Source organism: Trachinotus anak, unplaced genomic scaffold, assembly GCF_046630095.1.
Source record: "Trachinotus anak isolate AG129_WGS33_773 ecotype Australia unplaced genomic scaffold, CSIRO_AGI_Tana_v1 ptg000018l, whole genome shotgun sequence".
NCBI lineage: Eukaryota > Metazoa > Chordata > Actinopteri > Carangiformes > Carangidae > Trachinotus > Trachinotus anak.
Genome location: NW_027273869.1, coordinates 16289045 through 16312210, shown reverse-complemented (window position 1 = coordinate 16312210; position 23166 = coordinate 16289045). Strand labels below are relative to the sequence as shown.

Genomic DNA, 23166 nt, shown 5'->3' with positions numbered 1-23166 from the left:
AATCCTAAATTTGATGTGCTAATCAAGGCTAACGCAGAAGAGACATATAAAAGAGGTGGTTATATTGTAGGTGGTTTCAACAGTAGTGTTAAAAAGCCTGATGAGGTGTATATGGTTTATTTTGATCTATTTTGTCTTTAGATTTCATTTCGGCTTCCTTTTGGTCTGCTTTGGTTTTACACACGTTCTGACATTAAAATAAACTACAGCGCAGTACACTTGCTCAGCAGTAATCCATCCATTAGTTTGTCTGCAGGTTTGATAGTTTGACCTGGGGAAATGGAACAAGTTGAGCATGAATGTGTTCAGTAAAATACATTTCTTGTGCACAGGTGGAAGTTTGTTCATGATGGTGGCATTAGTCAGCAGGTCCCCATGAATCAATATGAATCACCCTTTGTGGACTGGAAATCTGGCCACTGGTTTTCAGGATGTGTTCTGTGTGTCGTTGGTAAATTATGAATGAAAAATCAGTTTGAATCATCCTCTCAGGACTCTGAATATCCACAACAAATTCAGCCACTAGTTCATGACATACCTTATAAGAAAGGATGCTGCGAGATAAAAGATCAAGCAGTTATCAAAATTATTACGGATCATCCTCTGGGGACGATGAATACCCATCCAACCAAACACTACGTCAGGTTATCTAACCAGTTGTAAGAGGCTCCACCCTTTAACCACACTTTGATAGCAAAGTGAACATCTTTACGGCCCAATCACAAGGTGTTAAAAATATTCTGCCAGCACAAAAGGACATGGAACTATCATCACCACTTTGTACTGTAGCTGTGTGAATGTCGTACAACTGCTTCTCATTGCCATGCATTCTGAAAAGAGTATTTACCGAGCGATGCACAGATTAACAGCTGTTACCTCCACTTGGCAGGAGTAGAAAGGAAAAGAATTTCCAGACAACGCATTCATTCACATTTCAATGAAACTGTCATGTCTTATCAGTAAACTGAATTATGATGAAAAGTGAAAGGTAAATAAATTCCATTCGACACAACACTGCGTCCCTGAATTTCAGTTACAAACCACAGGAACATTTAGTGCTCGTGTTTGTGGGAGTTATTATGTGCAGCCACTTTCATTTTTCCTAATAACATCATACATTGACTGAGGGGCTGCTCTCACCACTTTCACACACTTTCCAGCTGTTCTCACATGTAAATCGCACACAGAGAGCTCAGGCTGTGGTGACAACAAGTCCCGTTACAATCGTGTGCACAAATCAATGATGCGTCACCGTTTGAAATGCGCTGCTAAATATGCATGCTTAACAAATAGCATGATTGGAACACAGCGAGCATGTCAACGTGATATTAGTCGCTAGCGACTGAGTATTTGCCTTTGTGACTATCAGCAGCCATCTGCACAAGTTCCTGTTTCCTGCTGTGTTTTCACATTTGCTCCTCCAACCCTTCTGCTCATTGGTCTTTACCACTTCTTCTTCTAACCATTCTTCTTCTAAATATCTCCCTGTTTGGAGGTATTTGTCCACCTCACTGTCGCTGTCTTGCATCTCCTTGGATGCATGAGACTGTAACTCTGCAAAAAATTTAATAACCTCAATTTATCAGGAATGCACAAATACTACTTTGGGTAATACCTGACATGGATTCATATCTGTTCAGTTGGATGGCAGATTTTAAGGGGCAAGTAAGGCCATTACTTCATACTAATATCCCCCAACAAGGGTTTAGAAACCTTTGAGCAACCAACAGAAAGATATCATTTAGAGAAAAATTCTTCAGACATCTTCATTCAAGACATAATTTTGTCGAAAATGTGTCCTTCTGGTTAGATGTGGTAGCAGAGATAAGGTCACTGATCGGCCCAGCCCCCCTAACATTTGGGAAACGTACCAACTGAGCTCAAAAAGCAGGAGCGATATTTATTACACTTACTACTGACAGTGAGTGGAAAAAAGCAATAACCAGGAAACGGCTGAGCAAAGAGTCAGCTACGACCCCTGAATGGACAGAAATAGTTCAGGAGATGTATGTTATGGAAGAATTGATTTTCTCTGAGTCTGAAATGATTTCTTTACTGCGTATTATTTGTTTTCTTTCTCTCTATGGCAGAAGGGACTTTAGGTTATAACTGAGTGAAACCTTTCACTAAAGTATTTTAGCTTTGTATGAGGCAGAGTCATGGATCATAAACTCCAACATGATCTTAAAGGACAATCCTGGACAGACAAGACCTACTGACCTTGATACTGCACTGTAACCCTTTTCCTTTTCTTGTCTTTGAAGTTTCCCATGATGACCCTGTCTGTTTTCTTTTAGTCTGTTTGTTCACATTTCCTCAGTAGATTTAGCATCATTCCGCCCAGCTAGCTTCTATCATTAATTCACCTTAAGCACTCTCGAAGAGCGTTTCAGGCAAAGACTGTGAGGAATATGGACCCAGCCAGATGTTGGCCAATTTCTGAGACTGCAATCATGCAACCACATCCCATTCCCCTTCCCCGGCCCGACATACCGATATCACTGGCAGAAATGACATTCATTTCTCTCACAGCACCCCAGATGTGGCAAATGTAACATACAGCACAATCTCCATGCTCAACAACCTGTGCAGTAGCTTATGTAATGACATGATGAGAAGGCAAGGACGCAATCTTTAGATCTGAGTGTAGACGGAGAACCAGTGGAGGGGGGATGGGTGACACTCGACAGGAGAGATATTACCACAGTAATCTACACTGAGAGGGTGAGCTGTAGAGCAAGCTGACCTTGAAGAGTTTAACCTGCCAATCAAAAGAGTGTTTCTCCTCTCTGACAGGCAGTGAGGCAGAAAGCAAAGCCCCAGATATGTCAGCTGGGTCCAGATGTATAAATGATGTGGAGACACAGAAAGAATATGTGCACCACTTTCCACACTTGAACTTGGTGCAATTTAAAAGAGCAGAATGTGCTGTGTATTACGTGGGTTTTTATGTATGTTTTATACCAGACTGTAGTTTGGAGGTAAACCTCCTGAGAAGGTGGTAAAACGCAGCTTTCTCATTCATTTGGAATGAGCCAGTCTCTTGGCGCAGGAAGGGGGGGGGGGTGTCACAATTCAGGGTTACGGTGTGAGAAAGTTGAACCAGGATCAACTTTTGCTGCAATGCAACACCATCCAGCAAAGATGCTTCATTGACCAATCACATATATTCAAGCACACATTCCTTGCAGATTACTCTGTAACACTATATTTCTACTGTTGCCTCCCGATCGTCGCGACAGAAGGTAAAATAGTTGCTGCATTATTTTGGCATCTGAGGAGCTTCTTGATGCATTAACCAAACTCGACTTCCTTAGTTAGTTAGTTAGCCTCTAGCTAAGGCTGCAGTGTTAGTAGCCAACTGTGCAAGACAAAGAGAAGCTTAATGTCAAAGAGGAACCTTTTCCTCTATGAAAGTCAATGTACAGTATCCTTGAAAATGATTGAGGCCAAGTTTAAAAAGACAGATCTAACATAAAAAGGCTGTTTGTGAATGAATGGGGACGATACTGTTAGATCCTTTGTGCTTCAGCATATATCCACCATTCATATATCTCCAACTACCAAATGCCACTGAAATGCTTAGCAACTGTTTCCCAGCATGCCTCGCAACAACCGTGCTCCACTGTGGAGTACATCCACATACGGCAAATCTCTATGCACATAGGTCTCCACCAGGCTGTCCATCTGCTCCAAGGAAGATGCTTCCACTGGTCAAACAGAGAAGATATCTGAAGCCGAAATTTCAGAGCCAGCGTGCACTCGGACTGTAGATATCTTCATTGCTTCGTCTAACTGCTGAAGGTTGAACTTTCAAAAGAGCTGACTGGATTTAGCAGGTGATGAATATAATGTTATATATACATAATGTTGTAACATAAGACGTGTGACACCTGTGTGATTGCAAGACACTGCATGCTGTCGTTCCACTTCTGTTCTCTTCTTCACATCTTCCTCCATAACAGTTCTCTCACCCTTTGCTGTCACCCAGAAGAGTTGCTCTGTTGTCCATAATAAGGTTTTATTCAGCAGCGCACTCAGTTTGCTGAAACTATTGAATGAGAGTGAACTATAAATGTTACGAGGTGCAGAGATTGACACCCGACAGTGAAACGAATGAGAAAAAAAAAAACATGACACTCAGAAGAGAGAAATTGCGACTGACTTGTGTTTTATCGTTTTTGCAGTTCTATTTTTGCAAGGAAAACTCACTCAGTATTCACATGTGACTCTTACCCCCTGTCTACCATCGCAACACGCAGCCTCCCACCCAAGAGTCTGAATCAAGCCTCGGATGCTGCACCTTGGTTGAAACGCAGACTCTGTTGCAGCTGAGGGATTAGAGGATGAGTTATTCTATGGTGACACAACTGCAATCCTCTCCCCTCTGCTTTTGATGGCTGCTCACTGGGAGAGTAATTATGAACCCCAGAGATCACTTTGAACGGTGAACTCCCCTTGTGCAGAGGCTAAAGGCCGCTCTAAATTTTAACAACAGAGCTGTCAGAGCCCGAACTGTTGTACCTTTAAAGGAACATTTTAAAACACTTTTCATTTTATTTATTCGTTTAGTTATTTACTTGTGCCTCCCACGGTTTTTGTGATGCAGCTTCTGCGGGGCCACCCTTCAGCTTCCAGTGACGTCACGCAGATTTGTGTGCACACATGCCAAACTGCAAGGCCGTCTCCTTTGAAGACATGAAAACAGGGATCACAATATCTCCAGCGTGGGCCTTTATCCCTGTGGCAGTGTGCTCTCCCGCACAGACACTGCCCTCTGAGCAAACAAGATTACCTTGATGAACAGAGGCAGGCTTGTTTACTCCCTGTGCCAAGGTACTTTGGGGGTGACTCGCGGAGAGGAAACTTTAGAGATGAGGTGCAGCTCATAGGACTCAAACAAAGACTGATTCAGAGTTGCTGTATACCCACCTCTCAAATAACTGCTGCTTCTCAGGTCACTGTAGGGTAACGGCCAATTATGAGTTCTTGTGAACTTCTGTTCTTTTTTGGTTTCATTTGTCATCTTATCTGTGTTTATTAATTTCTTTACAGCTTTGCCCTAAAATGACCTGCTGCAACAGGCTCAACTCTGTACAGTGGAAGAGTTTCAGCAGTCTGTGTCTCTCTGGTGAACCCTGTCTCTCACAAATGATGTTCTAATTACACAGAAGTTCTGTAGGGAACAAAACTGCCAACATAACTGATTATGATTACTTCCAAATGTATTTTCCAATGCAGGTAGTGTCACGTTCTTCTGCTGTGGTGAAAAGTCACAAGAAGGAGGTTGGTGTGGATGACTGGGCACATGAAGCTCATGAGTTATTCTATGGTTTTCAATAAATATCAATATGTCTGTGGCACGCAGCCTCATGCCCATTTGTTTCTTCTACTGAACATAAATCTCTAAAAACAGGTAACAAATATATAGTTTCATTTGCAAAGAATGCTCAGTCGTTCCCTCAAGCAGCTGGGTGCTGTAGTCTTCTCAAACATTACTGAAACAGGAGGGAATAGTGCTTTTGTTGGGGACAATTTTCCGCCATGGAAAATGTTTGCTCGTGGGTATTTACAGCAGCAGTATGGTGCCTCTGTGTAGGATTTTTTCAAAATAAACTACAGCGCCCATGTTTTTGATAATGAAGAGACATGGCACCCAGTAGAGCAGTGTTTCTGTACAGTTCTGTGGCACGCAGGCTTTGGCTACACAGCCAATATTTGTTTATAGCATAAAGTCATTTGGTTTTTGGTCTTTTCATGAGATTTGCTGACAATAAGAAGAAGAATAGAGAATAACACCAGACAACCACACTGCACATACCACATCCACAGTGTTACAGGAGCCGAAATCAATCAAATGTCAGCGAATGATGCATTGTCATCTTGATACAAATTAGTTGTACTGATGTGGATGTAAAATCTTCTCTCTTTTATTTATGAACATATTGTACTTGCATGTATGTGCAAATGGGGGAAGGCAAAGAGAAAACGGTGTCTTCCAAACAGGGAGTGAATATGTTTAATGGCTGCTTATGGACATTTTTCTGAAAAGTCAAAGGTTTGAGTCTGTTGTTGCATCAGTTGTGACGCAATGCAACAATCTAGTTTCTCAAACCAGCGAATATTCCCATGTGGTAGATACATGCTGCTATACAGGCCAATACTTGGTCAAGCAATGTTTGTTGTGTCACTATATCTGTACTACTCACTCTATATAAACATTGTTCACGGACTGGACCAGTTTGGGTCACACATGATCATGATGGATGTTGACATGTGTCTGGTCTGCTGTGCTGTTGCTGGAGCAGGAGAGATAGCTGTGCGCTTGGTTGGCAGACCGCCATTTGAGAGTGGGCTCCATCTTGACTAAGGATGGCTGATTCCTATCTCATTCTCTGTCATTTCCCACACTGGTTTATCCATCTACTGGAGGCAATGCTCATACCTGCCTGTGGTGAGATGATTGTTATTCTTACACATACCTGAAGCATGAGCAGGGAAGGTGGATATATCATACAGAGATTGGAGATGGATATGGAGATATCAGATAAACAAAACTGGTACCACTTTACTCCAAGATATTCAGCAGCTTTACAAGAATACAGAGAAACTCCACATGACACATCAGGGGATTAAAGCCATGCCCTGATAAAGAAAAAAAAAAAAAAACCAACAATGACCCATACAAAGCCATTCATTGCCTCAGTGATATTGTCATTTTGTATGCAGCGCACTGCACAGCCTGGAGGTGAAAGCACATTGTCATAAAAAACAGTTTGGGTCTTTAGATTTTAATTCCAGCACCCTGTTTGAACAAATTTTCTACAAATTGTGCAAAAGTAAGTCACTCAAAAGCATATTGCAAATCCATAAGCATAGTATTCATACAGAATAACCCACAATATAAGGCCCATAGAATATTTGTACATTATAAAATGTACTTTTTCTTCCCATTTTGCAGGTAAGAGTGGGCTTTCTAGACATCAATGAGGCTTTTCTGTGACACACAAGCTAGCAAAACATTTATCATATATATCTAAGATCATTTTAACCCCACAAACCTCAACTAATTTACAGATTTGTTGACAAAATCACTTTTGCATGAGGTTTTAATAGCCAAACAATGCCATTTATTTTGTGCTTTTAATACAGCTTATTCACTTTCTTTTTCAATGTTATTGTACTGTCTCTAATCTAAAGCATTTTACATTTAAATTGCATGACTGGTTGCTACAGAAATAACACTTTCCTGACCTTCATCTATGGCTGATGTAGGAAGGATATGCAAAAAAAAAAAGAAAAAGTCATATTGCGATTATTCTGGCAGATATTGTGATTGTGGTATGAGTCACAATTTCAGTTGGAATGGTCATTTCTTCTATAAATATAATGATGATGTAATTTCTGTTGTGTCTTGTACCAAACAAGCATGATCTCTTACCACTGGAGAATATCTTTATGTATGTATATTGTGTTGTATCTCTGCAGCAACACAATACCTCATTTATGGCAAGTTGTGAAACATATTAAAGTCATAAAAAGTTGCAGGAATTTAGGCCATGTTGTGATTTGGATAATATTTCGATGAACTGTTCAGCCCTTCCTTCATGTACACTGTACATAATGTCTGAATAACCCATTAGTATAAGTCTTTCTCCTTGCTGGGCTCCAGTATATGTCAGAATGACTAAGTGATGTCTGAGATCATGAATTCTACTCCTCTCAGGTTCATTGTAGCAGAGTGTAAATCATAATGCCTGAGCAGGTGTGTCTGCTCTCTGTGGAGCACTGTAGTCTATGAACCACATTCATGTTTACGTGCTACAAGGGCCAGGCAAACTAAACTAGGCCAGAGGGGGGTCGTCTCCATGGTGACAGCAGCACAGAAACCAGATGCATTTGTGTAATGCCAGCTACTAGTAGTCTTTTTCGTGGAGTATTATGGGAAAATAAATGGTTGAATCCATTTGCTGATTCATAAAACCTGCTCTTGATCCTCGCTGCTTCCTTTTCTGACATATTTTTCCAAACACATGAAGAGTAGCAATCTTTGCCATGTTTGGAACAACAACCTTCAGAACAGGAAAAAAAAAAAAGCACACTATCATTAAAGCACCCGTGTCAAAGTATCACCACAAAGGTAGTTATTACATGTTTTTTCTGCACTTAAAATCTAATCTCTGCAATTTCATATCACATCTGCAACTGAGTGACCTTCTTTATGAGTGAATGAGCTCAGTAATAAGACCGGAACTATTTTAGTTGAGGAATTAAAGGGCACAAGTGTTTCACTAAATGGAAAGCATAAGCTCCAAAAGTTAAAAGAGGTGCCTTTGGATTCCATTCATGTATTCATCCCTGGCATCTTTTTTAATACAAGCAATGCACTGAGGCCACATAATGAAGCCTAATACATTAGCATCACAAAAAAATTGCCACCCCAGTGTCTTTAATGCACCTCTCCTGCTTGGGCTTTCCAGTAGAATATCAAAGCTGGTCTAGGCCTGTAAAGAGCTTGACTCTGGGGGCAAAGGGGTTCATTGACTTCAGCTCCTCTCCTTTGCCTTTGAGGGTCCAACTGGGCTTTCATTTGCTCGTGCTGTCTCACTGCTATTACCAAGAGTAGATGCCCTGAGAGACGCCTACAGCTTTTTCATCTTTAAGTGCAAGGGGACATTGTGTGCCTGGATTTTTCAGAAAAAATTCTGTAATGCTGCAATTTTCCTCATTTTACAGAATGATTTTAAAAGATGAGATTTGCTTGATGCTGTAAAAAAAAGAGAAAGTTTAGGGAGAGGGCCAGACTGCAGTGTCAAGTTGACCCCAGTATTGACACACTGGGGCTTTCGTGCTTCTTTCTGGAATTTGTTTAGAACTCTGCTTATATCTCACGTACCATTCGCATCATTTTGAACAATTTCTGTTCATGTGTAATTTTGTTTTTTCAAGAATTGGCACCTTTCAGGCTTTTATGTTCAGAGGGTGGCTGAGAGTAGTTCAGTGCGTTTGATTATCCTGCCTTCATGGTTGAACATGGATTCATGTCTTGCTGAAAACTTTCATTTCCATTTTCTGGTTCAGACCTACAGTACATTTCTGTTTCTAGACAGAATTTTCTGCATGTTTGAGGATTAGTGAAAGTTCCTCTGCTTCCCCTGACGTCCTAATAAATGTATGATGATATCTTAGCTTTACTTTGGCAAGATTCCTCAGCTTTTCTGTCGAACAAAGCAGCTTGTGAGCACAGCTTTTATTCTTGGAGGTGTGAAAAACCTGACGTAGTTTTCATAAATAACAGCACAGTCTTAGGAGGCATTTTGTTACCTAGCAACTCGACTGCAAACCTACTTTGACACAGTGCTAATGGTGAAGTTACACATTAACAGAATTTGTAACCTAGTCCAAACAGACACTGCACAGAAGATAGAGCAGCACGACAAGGAGAACTTAATCTGCCTCATCCTTTCATGGGAACAACTGCGTCAGGTTCAGCTTGTTGCCATCCTTCAAACATGGGAGAGAGGAATTAAAAATCCTCTCTGATGTGAGATGGGGGGGCTGTTGATGAAGCCACGCAGGCAGAAGGTTCACTGGTGTTTGAACACGACAAACAGACAGGCAGAATTATACTCCCATGTTCAATTTACAGCCGACTGTGAGCCAGCGCAGCATTAAACAAGCATCTGGGTGTTTTGGCTCGGGCTGCCGTTGGCTGGGCGGAGGAATCCCTTTTTCTTTGCATGGCTCAGCACAGAGATGCAACCACATCTGAGGCCACCTCACTAACTTCCCTCCTCTTCTGTTGGGTAAAAACATATTAGCCGCATCAGTTTCCCATCACTGAAGTGTTTGTTGCTGAATGTTAAAGAAACATATGATGATACATGGAATAATAGTGACTCATGATAATCACTTGTTCTTGCACTTTAAAATAAATCTGAAGGCTCACGAGATGATTAACTGGAAGGACAAACAGAGGAAACACAAATTTCTTTTGTTTTTTTTGTCTGTTTTTGTTGTAGTTTGTTTAGTTTTTTTTTAAATTATTATTAATGGTATTTACATTAACAGTTTAACAAAGTATAAAATTATTTCCTGATACTTTTTCATGTAATTACTATGTAATTATTAGAAAATAGAGACAAAGTCCTATTTAGTTAATATACAAGTTATTAGAGAAGAAGAAGAAGTCAGACATTTCTCCAAAAATGATGATTTTTTGGAACATTATACATCATACATCATATTCAACATCATGTTGAATTCTATGCCTGATTTCTGTTGTTCAGCCGGCCTGCTAGGTTCTGACTGAAGGGTTAATTGCACTTAAAGAAATGGAAGTCTAACAACTGCACGCCTGTCTCCATTTTTTTTCCATTAGTGCCAAATTGCATTGGTTCTTTCCAGGAAACTTTCCAAGAAGTTAAGAATTAATGAACCCTTAACGTAAAGAGTTATCAATCATTTGACATCTCTGGCTGAGAAGGAAAAATGACTCTGGTAGAACTTGCCATCATGAATAGACATGAGAAATTTGCACTGAGGGGTCAGAAAGGATAAAGCTTTGTTTTAAGGAGTCACAAGCTGAAATGGTTTGAAACCACTGGCCTAAAATGAGAAGTTGAAGCAAAAACCAAAAGCCAGAACAACTGAACCATCCAAAAAAAAAAAAAAACAATATACCAAAGTAATAACACATTGTTTTACTGTAAGAAAAGAAGCTTATGGCCTGCATAGGATGCAAACACCTAAACAGAGCTAATTGTGACGGTGTAATGAGTACAATGTCAAGATATGGAGACACAGAATAAAAGAAAATTACAGCCTAAACACAAATCCATGTCTGAGGGCTGACATGCTGCTGAAAATGATTTTCTCTCATCTTACTAATCCATTTGGGAGAATTTGGCCACAAGCCCTCATATGCAAAATCACGAGCTGAACAGGCATCATCAGTGTGATTGAGTTCACCCCTGTGATCTGTTTAAATATTTCCCTGCCAGATTAAGTTTGCTAAACACACAATTCAGCGCAATTACGTTAGCCTCAATATGTGTCATTATGGCACTGAGGAAGAAAGACGGGCGCGGGCTGCAGTGATGAGGAGAGGCAACTAAATTGCTCCAGAGTCGGCCAATCAATCCATTAGCAGTCCAATTCAAAGCCTGCAGGCCGGAGGCAAGAGGGCTAAATGTCTGCTTTGCTTAAACTTTGGAAGCTTCTTCAGAGGAAAACTACAAAAACCTGACTTCAATGTCACAGAGAGAAAACGAAACATGCAGATAAAGAGATAATTAAAAACAAGAATATCCCTGAAATTCATCTTAGAAAAACAATATCCATTTGTCTTTGGACAGTTTAGTCTGTATTAGTGTAAAAGATAAGAGTTTAGCTCGGACTCTAATCTGAGATGTCAAACATAAGCTTCTTATTTAATTAGGTGAAGAAGATGGGAAACTATCATATTTAAAACAGAAACTGTAACCAAGTCCCTCAAGAATTACTAAATCACTGCTTCCAATTCATTCTCTGCTGCAGCGCATAGACGTGATCACAACACAGATGAACAGGTGGAACAAACACATCCCTACTCTTTCTTGCTCAGGGAAACAGTTGTGAGTGGGAGAAGTCTGAATAAACTTTCCAAGAATACACGATTAACACCTGAGAGCTAAATCTCAGAGGTGTTTCAATTTAAAGATAAAAGAACGTGGTGAGATTAAAAGTGTCTTCAGCTCTGCGAATGGTGACATTTTGGCTCGACACTTTAGTTTTGACTGAGGGCCCTGAGTCTATTTATCATCCCGTTATCTGTCTTGATTTGGTACAAAAATGTTTGTGGGTTAATGGGCCAGTCTCTCAGAGACTTCAGGATCGTACCTCAGAGAAGAAGAATGTAGAGACCAGATAGTGTTTTTTATGTTTGCTATGTGCTCTGTTTGTTCTGCAGGCAGTAAGAGTGGCCTCTACTACTCTTTGAATATTTACCAAAGCATAGTTTAATCCCTCTGTGGAAAAAAAGCACTACCCACACTTCCTAAGGACTGGAAAGAGGGATTAAACCCACAGTCTGTACCTCACACCTTCATACACCCACACCCGCCCACTCAAACAGTACGACACTTTACCAAACCCAGATGTTTTAGCTTCCCTGCAGTGTTACACAAAACCAGTGTTGCTTGGTAAATTGACTTGCTTTGGAAGTGCCTTGGGCTCAAGCATCGTGATGAGTCACCAGAAACTGATCTAAGAGCAGTTTGAGCAGCTTTCCTAGCACAGATATTTCACATAGTGGAGGAACAGATTAGAATGCAGCAGCTTTGATCCTGTTAATATGATGCCTACCATCTTTTCTGCCACCTTTGCTACATGAGGCGATTTGCCTCTTTCTGCCAGCAAACAGTAGTGTGGGCTGGGAGTGTGGATCTTTCTGTTTCTTTCATACAGTGTCTCACCAGCTCTGGCTCTCAATTATCAAATAAAAGACCAGGTATGAACCTACTATATGGATGGACTGTGGAGTGGGAATTAGAAGTAAAGGCCTGCCTGTAATCAGGGGTGTCACGATATACAAGTATGAAACACTGACATTGTGTTAATGTTGCACACATGATAATATCATGATGGCAGATGTCAGGCATTGTGGATCTCACGTTTATCAGTTCATCTCGTTTCCTGCAGCACTGCAGTCACATCGACAGTTTGGTTTCTTTACTCTGAGCCGCTGCAGGAGACTTTACTGGGCTGGACATTTGTGTTTGGACAGAATTGTGTCATTTCACCATGTTTGATTTGTGTAGGCCCACTGAGTCTTCTTGACAACACGAGAGACAGCTGGGTATCAGATGAGAGCAAATGTGTCTTTACACTCAAGAAAACATGCATTCTGGGCTTGTTTTCTGGAGTTGGCCCAGATTATTTTGTTGCTTCTTAGGTTAAGACCCTCGTGGAGCATTATATTTCATAACTGCATAGCCTTGCAAGGTCTTGAAATCATTTGTGCCATTTTATGATTTAATTTGCAAACAGAGAACATCCCAGTAATTTCCTCAAATTCTATTCACTTTGCTTCTTGTAACTTAAGCCCCACGTTCTTACTGAGAATAAAATACTAGAAAACTCTTAATGTGAGCATACTTCCACCAAGGTTGCACAGGCCAGTCAATGTGCAGACTCCATTAATTTAATGTTAGAAAATGGCTAAAACTGGATGAGTCATTTTTGTTAAGAACTAGATGTGCATCAAACTTTGCACAATGAGAGTCGTGGGTGCATGTACCAGGTTCTCTTCAACAAGTGCAGCGGTATATCAGAAAATTGCAAATGCTCTCAGAGGGGCCTTATCTCAAAATGTTAAATCCTTTTTAAAAAATCCCTGGATTCTCACCAAAAGCTAATGACTTGTTCCCTGGCTCAGTGCCTGACTTTCCACCAAACTTCACTGAAAATCTGTGCAGTGTTTTGAGATATCGTGCTAAAACACAAATGGGCACAAGAAACACTTCGGTGGAGGTAGCAAGGACTGTTTGTGGCTTCAGTGTACTGTATTTACCACGATGACCTTGTATCTAGTTTAGTCCCTATGAGATATAAGGCTGCCATGAAGCCATCTTTCAGGAGGTGAACTCAAGACACGACAAGAAAACCTGCTTTCAATTTAACACACACCAAAAGCTACTTTTGCAGTCCTGTCCAGACAGGAACAGAGAATGGACTCAAATCAAATTCACCATTATTTCAAACTTTTACCTATTACCTATTACTTAAAGATTACTTTGGTGCTGACTGGTCTCTCTTTTTTTGAGCCATGCAGTCTTCATATTCGGCAATGTGATTGTGCTCAAAGTGATTAAACAAATAGGTGGTGTTACCTTTGGTTGCTGAAAGAGTTTATATTTGACTTGACAATGGACATGACGTTGTATTTAGGTACACGCACTGGGGAAAGTATTAACTGAATTAACCGATATGAGAGAGACAAAGTTGGTGAGAGGTTCTAAATGTTGGTTTTGGTACTTTTTCAGTGAACTGCTCAGCCCTAGAAAAAAGAAAAAAAAAACAAATTGGATTTGGGAGCAAAGGCTGGAGCCTCAAGCTTTGACCTGAGCTTGAAGAAACAACACAGCTGTGTATGATGGGCCAAGACATTGTCATTTAAGTAATCACCCTCCCAATCATTTCCTCTTTTTCAGCCTTAAAATATGCATGTTTGCCTCAGGTTTTGCTGCAGTGCTTGTTTTAACTGCTTAGTTTAAGGCAAAGCAAATTAAAATGTAATTGTTTCACTTTAAATGAGTCGAAATTTAAATGTCTTTTAAATTGATTTAGCCTGCTGATCAGCACAGCAGCTAACAACTGTAATAACACATTTACTGTTTTCCCATTATCAAAGCGAGGCTGCAAGGACAGTAAATACTTCATCCAGTTTTATCAGAGTGCAGCTATTTTTTTTTTTTCACAATTAAAGGTGTATGCAAATTTTCTGAAACTTAACTAATAAATTTGACAGCCCTCCAAAGAAACCAGAAGTGTCTTCCGACAGCTAAGCTCTTACAATATCATTGAGCCACACGCTCGTCTCTCAGGGGAGAGAAGCAAACAGGGTCGGTCCTTTGTATTTGTCATATCTCCTCCAGCCCATGGTGACCGCAATGTGTCTCAGACACTTTGGCTCACAAAGGACAGATCGACACCAAGGAGCCAGGGGAATTGGAGCATTGTGAGAAATGGCTTCCCTGTGGCCATTTTGAACAGGCCAGGCCATCTTCCCCCATGTGTTGTCTTCTCTTAAGCTTATCCAGAGGCGACTTTTTTCTCTCTCTCGCCATGTAAGGATCATAGAGCTGCACTGACAGAGATGAGCCACAACATCTGATGGTTTCTAAACACTGTGTGGCAGCCTCCAGCACATGCCAGAGTCACTGAGGAACTGTTCTGCACATGACACAGAGAGCGCACTGTTGCAAGAAAATACATGTTCTGTTCACGGCCTATTTTAATTATGTATGCAATCCTCTATATACTGCTGCATATACACTGTGTAAAACTGTTGCTTTTTAAGACTTCGGTTTTGTAACTCAAGCCACCAGCTCTATCAATTATGAAAACATTTTACTAACCAAAGGAATTGCTCAGGTTTTGGAGCGCAGTGGCAAAGGTGAAAATAGGTTCGACTCGGCATCTAGCACGAGTCGATGTTGCAAATAGTCCCTCATTGTGTCCACAACTATGACAAGAGTTGAAGAAGTTGGGCCGAAAGCACTTGGGGATTTTTCAATCTGACAGATTGTGTTATACCTTTAATGTTAGCCTCCACTTTTTTTCATGGTATGTGCTTTACAGGTGGGCCACATCCAGCCTCTGTTTTCTCTCCAAAATAAATCTAACCCAAGAGTCTGTTTAAGCCTCTCTGATAATGTAACTGTTGAACCTATTAGCGACGTCACCATGTTAAAAGGTCTCTATTTATTTGGCGAGTACAGAAATATCATGTCACCTGCAGAACCAATGGTTAAAGTTCTGTTTTCATTATTTCCCAAATATCTTGTCTATCATTTCAAAATGAAACCAATCTCTAAACCTAACGCCTGCAGAAAAAGTTCACGTCACTCACTTAACTTTCTCTTTGCCTGGACTTTCTATTCCAGCGGTGACCTTTGGAAAACAAAGTCTGATGAACAGCTGGCTTCAGCGAGCAGGAATGAGCAATAAAACTGCTCAAACTGCCCCCGCATGAAGCATAACCATAGCAACTGTGGGTCAATGATTATTAGGCTAATTATTTCTTTTAAAATTGGTTCAAAATCAGTCAGCTCATATTAATCCCTTCACTGCAGCTAAGAGCATGCAGTCAGGATATATATATATATATATATATATATATATATATATATATATATATATAAACACACACACACACACACATTATATATATATATATATATATATATATATATATATATATATATATATATATATATATCACAACTTAAAAAATCATCTTGTTTTTCCCGAATAAAAAATGTATTAACTTGTTTTTCAGATAGTTAATTATAATACATCAATTAAAGATGTACAGTTTTTGCTCTGTCAGAAAATCCTCAGTGTTTAAGTGAGATGAAATGTGCCTGCCTGGTGTCATCCCACTATTATCGAATAGCAGGTTTGGATTTGATTCAATGAACAAGGCAGGAAATGAAATAGCAGCACAGCAAGATTAAAAAGGGGAACAAGGAGTGCCGTCTGTCCTCTCTGAAAAGGAAACATGGCTGAATACTAACCTTGGCAGTGAAGAAGGCAGATTTCATTTCGTGCAGGCAATGACAAGTGAGAAGAGAGAATGAAAATGTGACTGACAGAGGCACAGTCTGCTCTGGGAAATGTTATAAATATTATGGTATTTATGAAGCTAGTGAGGCTGAGAAACTGGACAAAAAGCCTTGACTCCCATTAAATACCCTCATTTTTTTCCACCTATATTATTTAGTTTGACCTATATTTTTGAAGTTTTACATAGTTTACTTTGCTTCCAAACAAACACATCATTAGTTTTTGCTGAAGCTTGAAAGTTTTAATTAGCCACTGATCTGTTACCTCTAATTAGATCTTTGGGCCTTTCTGTTAGAAATAAGGTTAAACCTGACTCAGTGATTATCATCACTTTCATCATCTTTAAAAGTACGTGGAAACCATGTGCATCACTTTAATATATAGTGGGGTGGGGCACTTGCCATAACCCATGCTAAAATAATGAAGTCAACAATGGTGTTATTCAGGCTTTTATCTGAGTGAGCGATGATCTCACAGAGTCTACAGCAAAGCTAGTGGAAAGGTCAGGGGTCAACAGAGCCAGTACAACACACTGTCGAAGAGCCATCATATTCATAAAGTAGATGTTGAGATATTTTAGTCTGCAGAAAAGTAGAGGACTGACCAACAGACCAAAGTTCCCATCCACAGAGCAGCACCGTTAGTGTAGCTAAAAGTTCTGTTTAGCACCTAAATCTTTAAAGACTCACAGCAGGGAAGGAGTCAGCCTCTATGACATTTGTAGCACTTACACCAAAGTCTCCTCCTGCTCTGAAGCTTTAGTGATGTCCCTCGTTTGTAAGTCGCTTCGGATTAAAGCCTCTGCCAAATGAGTAAATGTAATGTAATATAATGATTCTTCGAAACTGTGTGTAGTGAGCAAACTCATAATTCATCACACTGACTGAATAATAATATCTTGTCAGTCATCAGTCACTGCTACACTATATCCCCAGAAATTCAGTCAATATTCATGAGGGATACATTTTATTAAATTCACACTGTTACGATTTAGTGTATTGAGTCCCCACACAAACACAGCCGAGTTCACACATCTGCAAATTGATGTGTCTGCTGTTGTACATCTCTGCACAGTAAAATATAAAGTAGGGATTCGTTTCTTTCCGCTTTGGACTGAATAATGACTTTTCAGCTGACTCACTCCCTCAGGTAGACCTGGATAAGTTAAGAGCAGAATGAGACAGCTGTCAGTCCAGGAGCTGAGAGTGAGTTAACATCCACTGGCAGATTCGTCACTCCTCTGTGAGCATTAGCTGTAAGGCGAACATTAAGAATCAAGGAAAGGGAGCGACGCTATAGCACATATGTTCTGAGCAGGCGAGTCCCCGGTTGGACTACCGGCCGGCCGGATTCTTTGCTGCATGTCATTCCCCGTCTCTCTGTCCCCTCACTTCCTGTCTCTCTACACTGTCCTGTCAAATGAAGATGAAAAATTCCTAGAAAAATAACTAAAATAAATAAATAAATAAAGGAAAAAAACACTCAACATACTAACATATTTGGCTGTACCAACAGACAGCAACTAGGTGAGAATGGTGAATCTGCAAAGTGTTTCTGCTATTACTCAAAACATCCAAACTTTCAGCAGTTAAATAATGGCAGGTGGCCTCTGCCGCAGCCACTTATTTGTTAAGGTAGAGTGATTTTCAGAATGATTCAGCATACAAACTTTTCTCTGCTACCTGCACACTGAAAATGCCATCAGGTTACAGCTGGGTCAAACACAATGAAACATTCGCAAATTAGCAGTCACTAACATAAACTGCTGCCAAAACACCAGCAAATTACTAAATGGAACATTAGTTGTTTTTTTTGTTTTTTTCTAATTTTCCATAATGATGTTTAAAAGGAGTGAAGGAACAATGAATCCACTCTGAAAAACAACTCATTTGCGATGCTGGAAGCACTTAAGGCTCGTCTTTTATCACATGGATAATTTGGTCAAAGCATTTCTGGTATTTTGTGCTTGTGGTGCTGGACATGAAGCAAGTCTAAAGGAGGAATAAAAAAATCTCCCAGCTCTGACTTCCTTCTGGCCAAATGTGAAACCATGGTACAGTGGGATTTTAACCCAATCATATGGTGTGAAGGAAGATTAATATTCCTGCTAATGGGAGGAGGCCGAGGCATCTCTGAGGTGTAAACAGCAGTGAACACTTGCAAGTGAAGGTGGGATGTGCACAGTGCATCAATCACTGGTGACAGACAGCTGGGACAGACACGGGGAGCTTCATCATCAGGGGAGGAGTGGGTGCTCCACTATGTCAAATCAGACACTGCTGCTAATTACTTATCTGTGTAAATCTCTGTCTGCAACCAGGAATCGAGCAAAACCTCTCCAGCAACCGAGGTGTATAAAAAACGATCATGCAACTTAACTGCTGAAGTATTTATTGAACTGTTCATGAAGTTATAGCTCTCTGGGGTAGTTGTATTTATAGCTGAAATCACATTATTCCAAATGAAAGGTGAATGGGGAAAAATAAGGGGAGGCTGGATTCAGGGGGCGGTGCTGTTCTGACTGCAGAATTGATCTCATTGGTTGAAGTAATAGGTGGAGCCAATTAATGCACAGTAAAGGCCAATTCATTGTTTCTACTTCTGCATGTCCACTAGGCTCCGTGTGACATAAATTTCATCATCTGCCTAAAAACCCTGCAGGGATGTTTGCATACAGCCCATAATTCGCCTGCAAATGGACTCACTGTAGCTACACTAACCACTTTAGACCATCCTGGAGACTCTGCTGAGAAGCAGTTACTGACTAATATAGAGATTTCTTTCCAGCCACTGGATAAAAGTTTGGATTTCCTGAAATCCTAGCACTGCTAATGCAGACTTATGGACACCTGTGTTATAATTACAGTGCTTTTTATACACAGTGTAAACCCATCACTTCATCACAAGCAGAAAGCTGCAGCAAATACATTCATCTGCAGATGGTACTGATAGGATCTTCTGACCTCTAGCAATTCCTGAGCAGCCAGGAGGAACCTCTAACTAACATGTATCTGACTGTCCATTTATTTTCCACCACCTGTCCAGCTCTGGGTTGTGCTGGCAGCAGGTGTGACATGACAGGACTGGGAGAGTAACAACACACCAGTCAAATCAGGCGGGCCCTCTCTCCCCATCACTGCCCCTCCAGACTCCGTCACTACTCATGTAAGCATAGAGGGCCCTCTCACAGAGCTATGGGGCTCCTGTCAGTACTCTGAAACAACACTCAAGAGTCTTCTTGCTTATGGTACATCGAAGAAAGTCTTTAATTCTCCAGGGAAAACTCAACATTACTTCAGGCTGAGCCCAGCCAGACCCCAGTGGGTGCAGGACCAGATGCCAGATGCTCCTTTTGGACAGTATTTCTCCTTTATCCAGGTGAGTCTGCTCTTTTTTCCAAAGATACCATTCAATACAGGTTATTACCGTCGCTCTTAATCTTCCCTCTTACCTCTCAACTGTTGCCCCTGCCATCACAGTGATGTTTGGCTGAAGTCCAGTGCGAGAGAGCAAAAAGTAGAGAAAGTTCCCGACATTATGACTGTACGGGCTGCTAAAAATACTATGCTCATACTGAGCTCTGAAATTAGCCTGACTGTGAGGTATAAATGTCAACCGGTGGCATAAAGAGCACAAACCTACAGCTCCAACAATATTTTTACTTTTTAAACAAGTTGTTTTGCTTTTCTCTTACTGACTGTAAGACTTGTTTGATAAAGAAATGCAAGAATGTGGTGTGAAGTGTGCAGGCCTATAAGTAGGCCTATTTTAATTTCATTGCATCTATGAAGTCTCCAGAAACTGAACTATGTCATAAAGTAAGACCTGCAGGGTTTGACTTCCAAGTTTTAAATGTGTTTAAACTGTATTTTCTTTAAATGTAATGCTAAGCTTCTCTGTCTCTTAGTACTTAATGTAGCCTGAGGAGAATCAGTAACAGATACCCGAGAGTGTTGCTGGAGAACTTCAGCCTCCTTTGCTACCAAACCTGTGATCTGCTCTTCAAGTCTAGTTCGGCCTAATGAATAAACAAAGAACACAACTGTGGACTATTAGTACACTGTGTATAGAAAAGGCTAATGCCCCTCGTCCCTTTGACTGAATGGCCACTCCAGTCCTTCTGATCACAGCTGACTTCACTCCATTGAATTAGCACAGAGCCTTCTGGGTTACAGGCTCAGGGGCCATGTTGGAGCCTCAGTGGTGAATATTAGATTGCACGCCTCCAGATCTCATTAAAGGAAGCAACAGGACAATGTCTGCATCTCAAATGAGGCTAGAGGCCATCAGGCCTCCTGACTCCCTGATCTGGTAGATATTGTGTGTATGTGTCAGAGAATAACAGGAGGACAAGATGGTTGTTTTCAGTAAATATAATGAGGCCACTTTTACAAATTACACAACTGGAGGTAAACTGCTGCAAATGGCCTACATTATACTGCCCATTACATACACTGGTCATATCACAGAGTCAATGAAGAAGTTCGACACTTACAGTATCTCAGAGGGGTTGATTCTTGTCTTCCGTTCCAACTGGCAGCTCACTGAAAAAGAAATATCATAGTTTCAGTGTCCATGGTGGAAAACATCACATAACACAAGTGGTTCAACCAGCGTATTCCAAACACAGTGCTTGGCACGATGTAATTAAATATGTCAAATGAGTCCATGAAGACAAATGAACAAAAAATTAAATTAGTGGGTCACTGTAGACTTGCTAAAACAAAGATGTCCAGCATTAGCCTCAGATTATTAGCTAAAGTTTTAAATTAAAACGACTCGCGCCTGAAGGCAGAAGTTTAACAATAGTTAACTGGTGCGGTAGCCATTAATTAATACAGTTCAGTACCAGTAAAATTTGACAATGTCCACTATTAGGAGAAAAGGTTGATACTCCAGAGAGGTCATGTGACACAAACAACAGGCTATTTAACTAGACTATATGCTTTCAAACCCATCCTTTTTAATGGACAGAGAAAACCTTTTTACCCTTTCAGCTGATTAACACAGCAGATCTCAAGCAACCCTCATATACTCCTGCATCTATTCTCTCATCGTATTGTTCTAATTGATGGACAGTGCAGCAGACAAACAATGTAAATCTAGAATATTAACAACATATTATGCTGCAAAGCTTGTGACTTGAACTCACCTAATTTTCAAATGTTAATAAGCTTTACAATAATTGGTGATAGAATATAGGGGTCTCATCTGCAGGAAGCAGATGGCGCACCATGAAGCAGGAATACATTAACAACATGTGCTGTGCAACTTTAATAGGTTCAAAGAACAAACAAGCTATATGAACCAGAAGATCCCATGATAAAATTTAATCTTGTATTTAGGTCATAAACCTTAACAAGTAGTGTTGTATACTGGCGTCATAGTGTTTCTTAATTTGCCCAAGGATACTGTAAAAAAAAAATCATTGGGAGTGAGCAAGCTGGAGCCCTTCAGAGAGGTGAGGTGTTACCCTTCTAAATTAGATGTACATGGGGTGGCCAATCTCACACCATGTCAGGGGGTGTAAAGTTCACATGCAATTTGCAGGACTGAGGACTGTGGTATAATGAAGCAAACTTCAGCTCTAAGTCCTTAAGTCTGCTTTCCAAAATAAAACGCAATTTTCCTCCCAAAATGTGGATGACAGCCACATTTACCAATTTATCACTTCTTCTCTAGATAGCAACATACAGATGGAGAGATAGAGGCTAGAGCGAGGTTTGCCCATTGATTGCTGAAGGCAGAAAATCAGTACCAGAGCTGGCCGGCTGACGTCCAAAAGATGATGCCGTGAGAAGATATAAACAGCCACTAATTAGAGGCTGATATTTACCAGTAGACAGCAGGAGGGCTTTGAAAGCCAACTCTGTGCTTTTACGGAGAAGGTGTTTCATGAATGTGTAACAGTCATGTGAGTTTGAAAAACAAACACCTCACCGTCTGCCCCTTGGGATATATGGTCCTAAAATAGACGTCAGACGCCCGGGGATACTCGTCGGCCTCAGTCACTGACGCCCGATAAGCCAGGTGAGGAAGGCCTGAGGACATGTCTATTTTTAAAGTGGAGGGGTGAGGAAAAGACCCTACCTTACCCTGAATGGAGACTGAGGGCCCCACAGCTAAACTCCACAGTAGGAGGTCTGAAAATAAGAGGCCCCTGCACTCAAATCACATGCAGGGAATGTGTCCTCAAGTCAACCAAAGCAGTGTTCATCACTATAAACAATTTTCTTGTTTATTGGTTTGAAGCCTATACATTATGATTAGCAGAAAAAATACTCTTAGTTTAAGAAGCATCACAGAGAAATGTTAAGGGTCAGTTAAAATAATTTTAAGAATCCTGGTCTCTGGGTCTAAATGTCAAGAAGACATGATGCTGAAAAGCCAGTCAGCTGTGTTTTTAAATTGAAGCGAGTAAAACACAGTTGAAGCTGAGAGAAATTTGGCACGATGGGGTTTTTCATCTTTCATAATTATCCTAATCCTGAGGGGGCGGGGATGTCCCCAAAAAAATTATCATCTGTGTGTTTTCCTGTGCTTTCATAGCTCTTGCACCATCACAACTTTGGCAGCCTGTCTTTCATTCTCTCACTCTCTGTCATAATCGGGAGCCATCTCCTGCTGTCCTGGCTTCACCCTAATATCCAGGGCAAACATTCATCCTGGGAGCCGGCTGCAGGTGAGCTCAAACATTATTATCGTGGAGGTTTCACTGCTTTGTCTGTGGACTGAAGCCGTCAGTCTCATCAGCAGCAGAGTGAACAAGCTTGACTGAAGTACCGTGTGGAGTGTTTTTCATGTTACACCCTGACTCAGGATCTTCCGCCTTATCCA

At 40.7% G+C, this 23166-nt stretch overlaps 1 protein-coding gene across 6 annotated transcripts in view; it reads right to left on the bottom strand.

Annotated features, from left to right (window-relative positions):
• Nucleotides 1-23166, bottom strand: part of syt1a (synaptotagmin Ia) — a 169323-nt gene that overhangs the window by 93352 nt on the left and 52805 nt on the right. For all 6 annotated transcript variants that reach the window (XM_071502581.1, XM_071502588.1, XM_071502583.1 and 3 more), the window contains exon 2: nt 20825-20873. In XM_071502581.1, the coding sequence (XP_071358682.1) occupies nt 20825-20873 (49 nt within the window). The remainder of the gene's footprint in view (nt 1-20824; nt 20874-23166) is intronic.